The sequence below is a fragment of the Penicillium canescens genome (genome assembly GCF_028828765.1).
Source record: "Penicillium canescens strain IBT 15451 chromosome Unknown utg000011l_segment0_segment0, whole genome shotgun sequence".
In the NCBI taxonomy this organism is placed as follows: domain Eukaryota; kingdom Fungi; phylum Ascomycota; class Eurotiomycetes; order Eurotiales; family Aspergillaceae; genus Penicillium; species Penicillium canescens.
In genome coordinates, this window is record NW_026703973.1 from 1,090,964 (window position 1) to 1,104,011 (window position 13,048).

The 13,048-nt window shown below is 50.5% G+C and overlaps 5 protein-coding genes across 5 annotated transcripts; 3 read left to right on the forward strand and 2 right to left on the reverse strand.

Annotated features, from left to right (window-relative positions):
* Window positions 1–499: 499 nt before the first annotated feature.
* On the reverse strand, window positions 500–1,057 carry N7446_013146 (uncharacterized protein; the record flags this gene model as incomplete). Its single annotated transcript, XM_058521888.1, has 1 exon — window positions 500–1,057. The coding sequence occupies one exon, from the start codon at window positions 1,055–1,057 to the stop codon at window positions 500–502; it is 558 nt and encodes a 185-aa protein (XP_058365365.1).
* Window positions 1,058–1,340: 283 nt separating this feature from the next.
* Window positions 1,341–1,778, forward strand: N7446_013147 (DASH complex subunit DAD4; the record flags this gene model as incomplete). The annotated part of the gene is made up of 5 exons (XM_058521889.1): window positions 1,341–1,343; window positions 1,413–1,469; window positions 1,520–1,564; window positions 1,618–1,702; window positions 1,753–1,778. The coding sequence occupies 5 exons, from the start codon at window positions 1,341–1,343 to the stop codon at window positions 1,776–1,778; spliced, it is 216 nt and encodes a 71-aa protein (XP_058365366.1).
* Window positions 1,779–2,138: 360 nt separating this feature from the next.
* Window positions 2,139–4,560, forward strand: N7446_013148 (actin-related protein ARP5; the record flags this gene model as incomplete). Its single annotated transcript, XM_058521890.1, has 4 exons — window positions 2,139–2,331; window positions 2,389–2,709; window positions 2,762–3,702; window positions 3,754–4,560. The coding sequence occupies 4 exons, from the start codon at window positions 2,139–2,141 to the stop codon at window positions 4,558–4,560; spliced, it is 2,262 nt and encodes a 753-aa protein (XP_058365367.1).
* Window positions 4,561–6,353: 1,793 nt separating this feature from the next.
* Window positions 6,354–7,130, forward strand: N7446_013149 (MARVEL domain-containing protein; the record flags this gene model as incomplete). Its single annotated transcript, XM_058521891.1, has 4 exons — window positions 6,354–6,503; window positions 6,569–6,672; window positions 6,743–6,865; window positions 6,935–7,130. The coding sequence occupies 4 exons, from the start codon at window positions 6,354–6,356 to the stop codon at window positions 7,128–7,130; spliced, it is 573 nt and encodes a 190-aa protein (XP_058365368.1).
* A 408-nt stretch (window positions 7,131–7,538) lies between these two features.
* nte1 (lysophospholipase) lies at window positions 7,539–12,586 on the reverse strand. Its single transcript, XM_058521892.1, has 2 exons — window positions 12,029–12,586; window positions 7,539–11,972 (listed from the first exon to the last, which is right to left on the reverse strand). The coding sequence occupies exons 1-2, from the start codon at window positions 12,283–12,285 to the stop codon at window positions 7,739–7,741; spliced, it is 4,491 nt and encodes a 1,496-aa protein (XP_058365369.1). The 5' UTR covers window positions 12,286–12,586; the 3' UTR covers window positions 7,539–7,738.
* Window positions 12,587–13,048: the final 462 nt, after the last annotated feature.

Genomic DNA, 13,048 nt, shown 5'->3' on the forward strand with positions numbered 1-13,048 from the left:
TCTCTAATGATGTGATTCTTTTATGTGCGCAGCTTGCATTGATTTAATTATTCAATCTAACTCCACAACTCGACATAATGTCCATTAAAGGCAGAGATGAAACCGATACTCTCATCTTCCTACCATAGCCCATACCCCCCCAATTGCACATACTATATGCAATTATTACATGCCACGCCACGACGACAGTCTCTTCGGATTCTGTAACTGGTACCCTATCCCATGGGGTGTCGGTAATAGTCGAGTGCTCTGCACAAGGCGAAGATCGACTCATTTGATCACGAATAAGCCGGAGCGCTTTCTTGAACCTGTCTCGAGAGGGGCACGGTGGGGTGGAAAGGGCTTGACTGTGTTGGTCGTACATAACATTTCGTAGCGACTTGTCGTTTCTCGTATCTAGTTCAATTGATTAGCTAGGATCGGATATTGCGTCTTCTCTAACGTACCCGTATTTGGATGGTTGTTCGTTTAGAAATTGACTGATTGGTATACCACTCCATTACTTCAGGATGGTGTGAGCTCCACGGGCCTCGAGGTAGTTCTCGGGAACACCCTGTGCCAGAGACCGGATCACCTTGTAGATCTCCTTATCGTGATACCGCAGGCGGGTCTTGGGATCCGTGTAGGGTCCCTTCAGTCCTGTGATGTCGCAGTAATGCTGTTGGTAGGCTGGATTCAGCGAGGGGGCCGACTCAATGTTCGTGTAGGTCACAGCAGGCCCGCTTGGGAGTCCCGCCCGGGCGTTCCTTTCCAAGACGAGGGTCGACAGGTTCTGGGTAGCCTGGGAGAGGTTCGGTGTAACCACTTCGGCCGGGGTTTGCTCGCTATCGGTGGCGGATGTACCAAGGCCTGGTGTGGTTGCGCCCGAGTTGGCTTGAGTGGCCAACACTGAAGCTTCCTTTCGGGAAGCCTCAGAGACGATCTGCTTCACGTTCTTGTTGCGGCGCTGGGAGGGCTTCCAGTGTGGGTTGCGGAAGGGCTTAGGGCCAACTGAAATATCGAGGGTGTTCAACAGGCGCTGATGAGCTTCATCATTGGCGGGATTTGGGGGAGGCATGGTGACAGATGAAGGTGTTGGTCTGGTAAATTGAGATATCGGGTTGAGGAAGCTGTTGCGAAGCTAGCTTGTGGATGGTATTGTGTAGAATAACGGTGATTTGGTTAATAAAACTTTGACAGCTCTATATATGACGGTGCCTTCGTGATCACAGATGTACACGGTAAGTTACGGTGGAAGCATCCCGGGAAGTCTGTATAGCTGCACGTGACTGTATCCGTGATTCAAGCCCAAACAAACATTCTCACGTCTGCCATCAACACGCCATTTTGATTTCTGAGCCATGGTATGTGGTGTCTGCTTGATTGGACATAAAAGGGACTCTATACAGCTCGGGATGTTAACATATTTCTAGGAGAGTCCCCACGAGCACCAGCAGACCGTTCTGCTTTCTCGTATTATCACCAACGTTGTATGTCACAACCCCTCTGAGAGACGAGGCTGTACTAAACCCATGAGTAGGAGAAACTCAATGAATCCGTTATGGTCATGAACAAAGCGCTTCAGGTATGTCTTTTTGCCTTCATTATACAGTAATAGTACTAATCCAATGGCTATAGGAAGTGAACATCCAGAATATGAACGTCGAACTTGTCGCGCAGATGTTCAAAAACTACCAGTCTAATGTTCTCTTCCATTTAGAAGGTAATTTACAGCAATGCTATATGGCACGTCTTTACTAACATATCTGATAGCCACGGAGAACCTCAAAGACCCCTAGTGAGGGTGACTCTAGTAACGAAGAAATGCAAATAGTCAATGATACCAGTCTGATACTAACTTTCTATATTCATCTCATGTCGCAATTTTTATTCAAGTAGAGACGTAGAGGCGTGGAGATAGATGCACTGTATACACACCCGCCTTCCCTTGGCGGTCACTCGGCCAAACTTCAATCAACTGCGTTTGTCCCGTTTCGCGATCTTCCTCAATTACCCCGGCCACGGTCATTCTTTATATATTCATTCTCCCCCCTTCATTTCCTTTCTCGACTGCCATGCAGTGAACCCCTCTCCACAATTGATCCCGTTTCCCCGACTTTGATAGCTCCTGGTTTGCGGCCGGAGCCAAGCTGCCCGCCATGACGATTACCGCCATAAATAACCTCTTGCCCGCGCGGGTCACCGTCAATCCGACTGAAAAGCGATCCGAGAAGCCTCCTCCTCAGCTTCATAGCGTCCAAGAATGGCCCTTCAAGGGTTATCAACCTCCGCAGCCCGAGGGTTATCAGCAAAGCCACGCCCATCCCGACAGCGCCATCGTAATTGACAATGGTAAGCGCATTGATCTAGTCTATATGGGCAACTTATAACTAACACCCTGTTGCGCAGGCTCTCATCTAGTCAAGGCCGGTTGGTCTTTCGACAAGAACCCCAGATTCGCCATACCTCCCGTCATGAGCCGATACCGTGATCGCAAGCTCAACCGTCAATGCCAGTTCGTCGGATATGATGCCTACGTCGATGCGACGACACGAGGACAGCTGCGCTATGGTTTCGACCCCGGCTCCAGTGTGGTCGGTAACTGGGATGTGATGGAAGGCGTGCTGGACTACCTGTTCATGAAGCTCGGCGTGGACGGTTCTGATGGAGGCGTCGGTCGCCCGATCTTGATGACGGAGCCGATTGCGAATCTGGGATACCCCAGGAAGAGTATGTGTCATTAGGTATTGGTACGATGTGAATGTTACTAACGCACCTCCAGTGATGAACGAGATCCTCTTCGAATGCTACTCCGCGCCCTCGGTTGCCTACGGTATCGACTCGCTTTTCTCCTACCGCTATAACAACGGCACGGACGGTCTGATTGTGGACTCGTCGCATACTTCTACTCACGTCATTCCTGTTATGAACTCGAAACCTATGCTCTCGAACAGCTCTCGCCTCAATTGGGGTGGGCTGCAGAGCTCTGAATATCTCATGAAGCTCATGAAGCTCAAATACCCAACATTCCCGACCCGTTTGACCGATGCCCAGATGGAGGAACTGAAGCAGAAGCACTGTTATATCTCGCAGGACTATGCTAACGAGTTGAATGGGTACCTCGACTGGACCGGACTGGAGGACCGTGATCGCGTTATCCAATATCCCTTCACGGAGCAAGTTGTGCAGGAGAAGACAGAAGAACAGATCGCGCAGGCTCTAGAGCGCAAGAAGGAGGCTGGGCGGCGTCTGCAAGACCAGGCCGCAAAGATGCGCCTGGAAAAACTGGTGAAGAAGGAGGAAGAGCTTGAGTACTGGAAGCAACTGCAAGATAACCTCGCCTCGGAAACTAAGAAAGAAATTCGTCGCATCCTGGAAGCCGAAGATTTGAAGGACGAGGCCCAGCTGGAGCGAATGATTCGCGACCTGGAGAAATCCATCAAGCGTTCGCGCAACAAGGACCTCGGCATTGAAGAAACCGAAGAACAGCCTGAGGAAATGACATTCCCCCTGCTCGATATTCCAGACGACCAGCTTGATGAGGCTGGTCTGAAAGAGAAGCGCCACCAGCGTCTCATGAAGTCCAACGTCGATGCTCGAGCTCGTGCCAAGGAAGAGAAGGAGCGTGAAAAGGCTCGTCGGGAGGAGGTGGAGCGTCTTGACCGCGAGCAACGTGAGAACAACTTTGAGACCTGGGTTTCGCAGCGCCGAAACAATCGTCAGGTATGAGTGGACAACAACTACCTGTTACATTCATATGCTAACATCTATTAGATTATTCTACAAAGAATCAAGGATCGTGATCGCATGACAGCAGATCTGGGAAACCGCAAATCTCTGGCCAGCCAGATGCGCATGAAGACACTGGCCAACCTGGCATCCGACGGTCCCAAGAAGCGGCGCCGCGGTGGAGATGACGATGACTTTGGTGCCAATGACAACGATTGGAGTGTGTACCGCGACGTCGCAACAGGCGACCAAAGTGAGGATGAAGAAGAGGAGGATCTTGGCAGTATGCTGAATGCAGTCGAAAACGAGCTGCTCGAGTACGACCCCGACTTCACCGAAAACCACACTCTCGCCGCTCAGTCTGACTGGACCAAGAGTCTCGTCCACGCATTCCTCCGCGGACCTTGGCCATTTGACCCAGAGAGCCAGCGGGAGGCACACCAACTGCACCTCAACGTCGAGCGCATCCGCGTGCCGGAGGTTGTCTTCCAGCCCTCCATCGCCGGCGTTGACCAAGCCGGTCTTATCGAGATCGCAGCCGATATCATCAACCAGCGCTACTCTGACCCAGCCGATCAATCCCGTCTCCTGAAAGACGTGTTTTTGACTGGTGGAAACACCCTCTTCACTGGCTTTGATGAGCGCTTCCGCAAGGAATTCCGTGGGTTCCTCCCCATCGATGCCACACTCAATGTACGCAAAGCGACGGACCCGGTCTTCGATGCCTGGAAGGGTGCTGCGCAGTGGGCTTCTGGTGGCGATCTTGGCCGTTCCTCGGTAACCCGCCAGGAGTATATGGAGAAGGGTAGTGAGTACCTCAAGGAGCATGACCTCGGCAACGCTATGTGGTGAAGGTGAATGGTCAAATCACCTGGCGCACTGGAGTCCAATGTTTGTTTATCCGGCGTGGACTGGGGCTTGTTTATCTGGTATTTAGAAAATGTTAATGTAGAGCTCGGCAAAAGCATGCGAATTCCTAAGTCGCTTTTCTTCTATCTATTTTTCTCTATCCTTGATCTTCAGCTGTTTAGGGCAAGTGAATTATCAGCTCAGACTAATGTGAGTGGAATGGTTTCCACGTTTCCCCGTCTAACGTAGACTTGAAGATCTGTAGCTTTCAAGACATGTACAACGTAGAGGGAAAGCAAACAAGTGAACAATAGTATTAACTATTATCACATTGGTTCTTTATAGGTTCTGTTCTTAGTCTATGACTATGACATCCGCTCGCTCAGTGCAAGTTTACCTATAGCCGACCTTGGACATCACCCCAACAACTGACAATTGTGGGCATCACTCATTCCCGAAACAACCATAATCAATGTAATAGCAAGGGATGATTAATATTGACTCTCAGTAAGACAACCTCCTTACATCTACCAAACCCGATTAAAGTTGAACCAAGACATCCGCATGGTATCTGGGGTAGCCCGTGCCAAAAGATCGACAGAAAGTGAAGCCACAGACAAGCATGGCCCGACCAAAAGTACTTTCAATCTCGGCTAAGTCGGAAGGCTCTCGCAGCACAGTCCACAACATGATCGACGAGTGCGTCGCACGAGCGAATGCCATCTCCTGCAGCTATGGCACGATATCGTGTCGAGATCCAGTGGCATTCGATTACGATTTATAACCATCAAACAATCTGCCCAATACTTGTCTCGCTAATCATTGTGAGAAACTCGCTTCGTCCGTTTTACTAGTGTACAGTATGTCTGCTTCCAGGGATGCCACCATCCCTGGAATCGACCCGTTTCATTGCACAAACAAAACACAAAACCTTTAATAAGGCTGAAGCCACTGTCGATCATGGTCTATGCAGGGAGGACCCCGCTATTGGGTGCTAGCGCAGATGATAGTCTTAACTCTTTTCTGTGTCTTGTTGTTTTTTCTTGTTTTTAGCTTCGTCGCTAGTGCAAGGTGGTGTGATATACTTCGCCCTCCACCGACCCCATTGGCGAGTATTTAGTCAATCACAAGACTATGACCGCCTTGAAAGCAGATCTTCCGCAGACTACAGACGGCATTTTAGTTTCCTTGGCTCTATCTGCAATGATGCCAATTGATATGAGGTATCTCCTTGCGCACGAGGACATTATATGCCGATCCCTTACCAAGTTAGTATATCTATTCCTAGACATACATCGGCGAGAAAGCAGATTGAAGTGTGACATGTTGGTAATTTGGATAGCTACACAAAGCCGGAGAGATAGTAATTAGAGCACACTATTGCCAAATGAAGTGCCAAAGATACTAGTGAAGACTGGGAAGCTCGAAATTAAAAATCAGCCCAGGCAACGATATGTGGTATGATTCTGACTTCATGCAGAGACCGCCATGACGCATCTGGGGAAACGCCCGGATATCCCTCTCTGTTTCCTTGCCGGGCTTGACCAGGGCCAGACATTGAACCTTGTTGCATTGATCGCTTGTTTGTTTTTTTGTGTCTGTCTGCATGTTGCTGTGACCCACACCACTTCCACGATATATAAAGTCTTGTCTGGTCTTCGGTCTGGGACTTGATTCCTTTATTAGCTATTGTCGTACAAATCTGCCCTCATCTTGCATTACTTTCTAGCGGCCTATAACCACTTGCATATCACCTTCACATACAACATTGAACTTCCTTGAACTATACCGTCACAATGCTCTTCTCATCAGCTATCGCCCGGCCTTTGCAGCTGGTCACTCGTACCCTGCAGTGGATTAGCGCTGTCATTGTCATGGGCTTGACTTCATGGTTCATCAGCTACGGTCGTCCCCATGGCACACACATGCTCTACCAGGAGGTCATTGTAAGTGATATATCACACGCAAAGTCGCCATAACGAGCAAATTGACTGAGCTATTACCATACCAGGCCGTTCTCTCTGTCGTCTTCTTCATCCCCGCTTTCATCTCCCCATTCCTCCCATCGGCTTTGAGCAAGTTCGTGCTCCTGATCGACGTGGTCTTCTCCTACCTGTACGTATACACCTCCAATCCAGCCACAACGATAGGGCCATCCCAACAGAATCTAACATAAACCCTCTAGCTGGTTAACCGCCTTCATCTTCGCATCCCAAGACTACAACTCAAGATGGTGCTACTTCACCCTTCCATCAGGCATCGGCTGCCAATACAAAAAGGCTAACGAGGCATTCATCTTCCTTGCCTTGTAAGTGTTCCTTTTCTCCTGTCACTAAATGTATCCTGCACAAGTCACATAACTAACCCTCTCCTCTAGCATCTTCACCTTCTTCGGCATGTTCCTCGAAGTCGCCGCTCTCTGGGCCTACCGCAAAGAGACCAACCCTAACGCTCGCACCACTGCCGCCGAGGAGAAGATCGAGACTGGCACCCGTATGCCTCTTGATGCACCTGCCCCGGGTACTGGTCCGGCTCCTGGTGTTGCTACGACTACTCATGCTGGAGCTGTTTGAGAGGTTTTTTGTTGTTTGTTTACTAGCTATGTCTGTTGATATATAGCCTCTTAGTTTGGGTGGGAATGGCTTTGGGCTGGGTTGTAACGGGGCTGGGTTTTTAATATCTTGGTTTTCTTTCTTCTTCTGGATTGAACATATGGTGTTTTTGGGAGAGTTAGCTTGCTCGGTGAAGTTGACATATTGTTGGGGGGACTATCTATACTCGTCCCTGGTTGGGGCATTTTCTTTCGTTTTTAACATGATTTAGTATTATTCTAATAAGTGAATGATTCCATATTATTCCGAGTCTCTTGCGATATTTTATGTTAAAAGGATACAGTTTTCTCATACATGTCGTAAGACGCCATATATATAAACGAGCAAAACCTTCGGTTTTCAGCAATGCTAACTTATTCTATTAGTCTACCTAGTCATTTACAATAGACGCTAGATATACAGCAGAAAAACATAAGCAAAACACAATCGGTATCTCGTGCAATCAGAAAAGGTGACCAGCACCGGGGACAAAGCGAAACATATGCAGTGTTGAACGCCGCATACCCATACCAAATTGCCTCATCCGAATCATGCAGGGTTGAAAGGCAACCGTCAATCAATCAATCCAATCAGATACTGGCACGGCGAGGCGCCATGGTCCGCTGCAATTTGCGCTTTTCCTCTGTTTCCTCGGGAATAGGGAGCGAGCCTTCATTTCTCAAGGTGTCGAGGTACTCTTTGCCGAACTTGTAACCGACCTGGTAGATTTCGTCAAATTTGCCAAAGTCCAGAGTCCCGTATGGATCTATGGGCGGGCGCATGTACAAACATCCAGGCATGTTCTTGGCGCGCTCGAGATTGTCGATTGATGAGACGTAGGCCAGTCGAGCTTGGATTTCAGAGAGCGTTGGTGGGTTTGGAAGCGATGAGAAGGGATTCCAGCGGTTGAGCATTGACCAGAAGCCTGAAAGCGAGTCTCCATAGCCCTGGGGCGTGGTATCGTCGATTGATCCGACGTCAACTGCGAAAATGACATCTGCACCTAGACTCTTCATGTGTGCTACAGTCAGATTGTCAATGTAGCCGCCGTCCAGGAGCATACTGCCTTCATCGCAAATTGGAGGGATGAGACCTGCCAGTGACATTGACGCCCGGACATACCGCCAGACATAACCGGAGGAATGGTACTCAATTCGGGATCGACTGATGTTGGTTGTGTTGCAGTAAAATTCCAACCAGAAATCTTCAATCTGGCTATCTCCGAAGGTCTTGAAGATTCCACGATTGAACTCATGCCCTGTTGTGTACGATACAGTAGGGTAGGTCAGGTCCAGTGCAAACCGCCACATACTACCCATGCGGCCGGAGAATTTTTTTGCTCGTCCGTACATGGGCACAACATCAGCGTCACGCGCGTACAGAGCTCCAATGAAAGAACCGATCGACGTGCCACCGATGATGTCAATTGGGATTCCGGCCTCCTCAAGTGCCTTGATCACGCCGACCTGCGAGATACCACGTGCTCCTCCTCCTCCTAACACAAGACCAACGGATTTGCCGCACAGACGACGAGCCAGGCGATGGAAGTCGCCCTTGAACGGGGTTTGTGGGGAGTAGAGCGGCGTCTGCTGAGCACGACGAGAAGTGTACTTCTGAATCTCGGCTTGCAGAATCTGGACTCGCTGTTTGAGCACAGTGCCGAACTTTTTGGTTGGAGGGTGCGAGGGTTCGTTGGTTGAGCGGAACGCCATTTGGATGTGGTGATGGCCGCCATTGATCCAGACGCGGTTCTTGAGCCATTTCCGCGTCAGACCAGGTGAGCAGTACCGCTCCGCGTGCAAAAGCACCAGTTCTTTGCGAGCTGTGGTTTTCATGCCCAGTAGGAACCGTTCGTATTCGCCGATGGTCGGAGAGGACTCCGCAAGGCCCACCAAAAGGATGGAGTCGGCTTGCGCGATGCAGGTCTGAGTCCATGGTGCGTTTACATTGGTGTCAGCGATGTAGAGCACCATCCCATACTTCTCTTCAAGATCAGCCAGATATTGCGATAGTTTGAGCTTCCCCATTTTGCTGAAGGCATGGCGTCCCAGGTGATTCAGAATCGCAGCTTGGTTGAGGGATGTCACGCCACGGGTCACACCAATTTGGTGCAAAGCCTGGAGAAGCCGGTTGCCAAATTCAACGACGGGGACACCAGCCATTACAGGGAGAATAGCCACTGTGCGGAGGTTCATTGTTGAGGTAGCAGTCTGGACACCAGCAGTATGTCCTTGTTCCATACCCTTTTCAGACAGTGGGTGCTCAACTAAGTCACGCATTCGCTGGGCAATGAGCTTGGATACCTGAATTGTGATTCCCGGATGCTCCTGCGCAAGACTGTTGAACAGAGATCGAGGGAACTTGGCTAATTCGGTTTCCCGAATAGCGTGCAAGGTAGACGGTCTGGTAGACTCGGTCATAACCTCGAGTTCACCGACACTCTCACCCTGACCATGTTCGCCAATGACCGTCATCTTGCCATTTGCGCCTTCCAGCACAGACCTCAGACGGCCATTCAGAACAAGGTAAATGGCATCACTTTCGTCCCCTTGGTGGTAGATGACCTCTCCTGCGCTGACCTGCACCCACTCAAGCGCGAAATCAATGTGGAGCAGCAAGCGCGGCAGAAGTCTTGTAAGCCGCTTCGCCAGGGTCAGTAGGGCGGTAGGGTGTCTGTCTGCAATTCTCTCGAGCGAAGCACGGGGAAGGAATCCCACATAGACATCAGTCTTGGCTACAACGTCCGTGTAGGAGCGGTATGATGCAAGAGCACCAACATATCCCTGTATACCACCAGGCTTAATCAGGTACAGCGATTTCCGAGACTGTCCCTTCCGTCGAGGGTCATTGCCGCCTGTTGCACCAGAGGCTCGCGACGATCCTGTGGTAGTGTGTCTCAAGTTGGGGAACAGCTCTTCTTGCGCCTGGGAGGCATATCCGTGGGAGGTGCCAATCAGGACATCATCGCGCTCGTCCATGGGAATACCCACATCCAAGAAACCGTCGATCACATAGTAGAGACCAGGGTGACGCTCACCCTGTTCTACCAGAACTGAGCCTTGTGGGAAATAGACCACCTCGATATCGTGGCGAAGCTCCTCCCGAAGGTTGATGACAGGTGAAGTTCCTCCCGCGCTTGTAACTGACATGGACATCATGGATTCGCTTTCGCCGTCTCCAGACGCTTCATATGGATCAATAAAGCCAAATGCATTGGAGAACACAGCCTTCTGGCGACGAGAGTCATAGGAAAGAAGTCTCGGCGACGCATCACCGGAGTGAGTACCCTTGCGCATGGTATCGCGCGTACTTTCCGTCAGTCCAATGCCCTTCATGATGCAATCCAAAATCGATTCACGGAACAAACCGTCTTCGTCAATTGAGTCTTTGCGTTGGAACGTCGAAGGCCGCATAGGACCAGGGAGGAATTGGGGCTGCTCTCTCTCGGTGAGAGGGGTTTGGATGCGTTGTGCCAGATGGTCATATCGCGGTCCGAACCGAGAAAGTTGAATGGTCGATAAAAGATCTCCAGGACTCACACCCGCGGAGTCCCTGTCGGAAAATGCCGGTGGGGATCTTATTGGCGTTAGAGACGCAATAGGGCGTTCACTGGAGACCTTGGCTTGCAAGACGGCCTCCTTTCTGAGAGTACTGCTTGAGAGTCTGCGGCCAACATATGGATTGTGGAGAGCGATTCCTTTGCCGACTTCCTCGGGCCCCAACCTATCCCGCTCTCTAGTGAATTTATCCTTCAAACGATCCAGGGCGCTTCCTCGGAGGTTATTGGGGAGGTCCCAAGTGGTAAATTTGCCCATTTGACGTTCAATGTCCAGGACATCAGTGGTCAGTCCGAGGTATGAATGTGCTGTAGCAAACGTGACCCGCTGGAGACGGGTCAAAATAACCTGGACAATGTGCGATGTCGCCCGTGGGTAAACTCGTGTGAGCCGGCGGAATGCGCTCGCGGGGATGATAGCGATGGTTGTGTCCACCGTGGCCCGGGCCACAATGTCTGGATGGACCGACTTGCGGTGCTTCCTCTTGGCCTTGTGCTCTTGCTTTGGGCCTTGGTCGGGGATCTGCTTAGGCATGGCACGACTTTCTCCGAGATTCAGCGGAGGCACCGGTGGTAGCGTATCAATCGGACCTTGGATTGGAGACGTCACATCCCCGTTGCCTCGCACTGTAGACCTGGGGCTTTCGACAATCCCAGTGGTAGGGCTGAAAGGGAAGGCATCAGGAACAGGGGTGTTGCCTCGGGTAGGGGTCGATACCATAGAGTTATGGCTTTGCGAGTTGCGGAGCTCGATATCTTCGGTAAACAGCTGGAGAATGGAGAACAGTGACGACATAGACGCGCCGTTCTTGACCTCTGTGAGGAGCTGGTAACCCTGTCGGCCATGGACATGGTGATCCTCCTCGTCCGACGTCATGTCGTCCATATACAGGTTCTCTTGCGAACCGGGCTTTGCTGGTCGCGTTGATTTCACGAAGATCTGAACCAGTCCATCCACAACCAGGCAGAATCCCTTCTCTTCTTCCAGCATGAGTGTCTCTCCCGCGATTAGCTTCCTTGTCTGCATCGTCCGGGTCAGCTCGTGGAACACGGGTCGCTCGAGGTATCCGAAGACTTTGATAGCGCTGAGGAATTCATCAAGGTAATTCGCAAGACCGGGTTTAGAGTCGCCTTCTTGGATATCGGGGAACAAGTCGATTTCGGGTTCTTTGCGCTGGGGCTCTGGCGGCAGGCGGCTGTACATGTTCAGGAACCGATAGCGAATGAACCAGCTGACGGTCGATACCAGGGCGAGCACTATCAACATTCTAGGGGTCATGGTCAGCTTTTCGTCTCAAGGGGTCAAGCCTAGGTATAGACTTACAGGGTGGTAAAGTTCATGGTGAACGTCAGGCTCATGGAAAAGAGCGTAAAGAGCCATGTGGGCAGCGTGATGGTTGAAAAGGTAATAACCCAGTACAATACACTTGGGATGGTCTGTAAGACAAAGGTAAACACCCATCCAATCCACCCCGCCATGGTCGCGGGAGCTGGAGGGAACAGCGGGGATGAGAGAGAGCTGGTGGATGCAGGGTTAGAGGTTGACAAGCCCAAAGCGAGAGAGGGGGCTAAGCCAGCCATTGTCTAGTGGAGCTCAAGCCTAACAAGGCTTCCTTGGAAACTGAGCCTAACCGAAGCCAAAGCAAAACATCGGAAACGTGCGGGCGCCGTCAACGGTGGATGGAGGAGAGTTGCATTAGCGTTCATTCCCGAGGTAGACCGTGTTGATCAGCTGATATCATATAATTTCTATACTGCATACTTATAAGTTAACTGTTGTAACTTCTTTTCATTGTCACAACAATTCATATACATAAATGGATACGGTGAAAGAACTGTTGTCTCCCCACAGTGATGTAATAGGCTAACGTAATTCACAAGCGAGCCGCCACCCCAAGCGAGCCGCCACCCTACCTAAAAACGCGTCGAAAATTAGCATTTAATTTATTCAACCACCTACCATGCCACCAATTCGTACCCAATCGCCCCGAAATCGTACAGAGCAAGAGGGTAGGATCTTATTAGCTATCCAGGCTATTAAGAACAAAGAAATAAGCTCTGTTGCTCACGCTGCTCGGACTTTTGAAGTGCCGCGTTCAACTCTACGCGACCGCCTCTCTGGCTGTACAGAACGTGCTACTGTACGCGCAAATTCACATAAATTGACCGAAATTGAGGAGGAAACACTTCAAAAATGGATTATCTCAATGGATTTACGTGGAGCAGCCCCTCGGCCGTCTACCGTACGAGAAATAGCAGATCTACTACTCGCGGCGCGTGGATCTACCTCCCCTCTTTCGGTCGGCGATAATTGGGTTACAAACTTCGTAAAAAGGCACCTAAT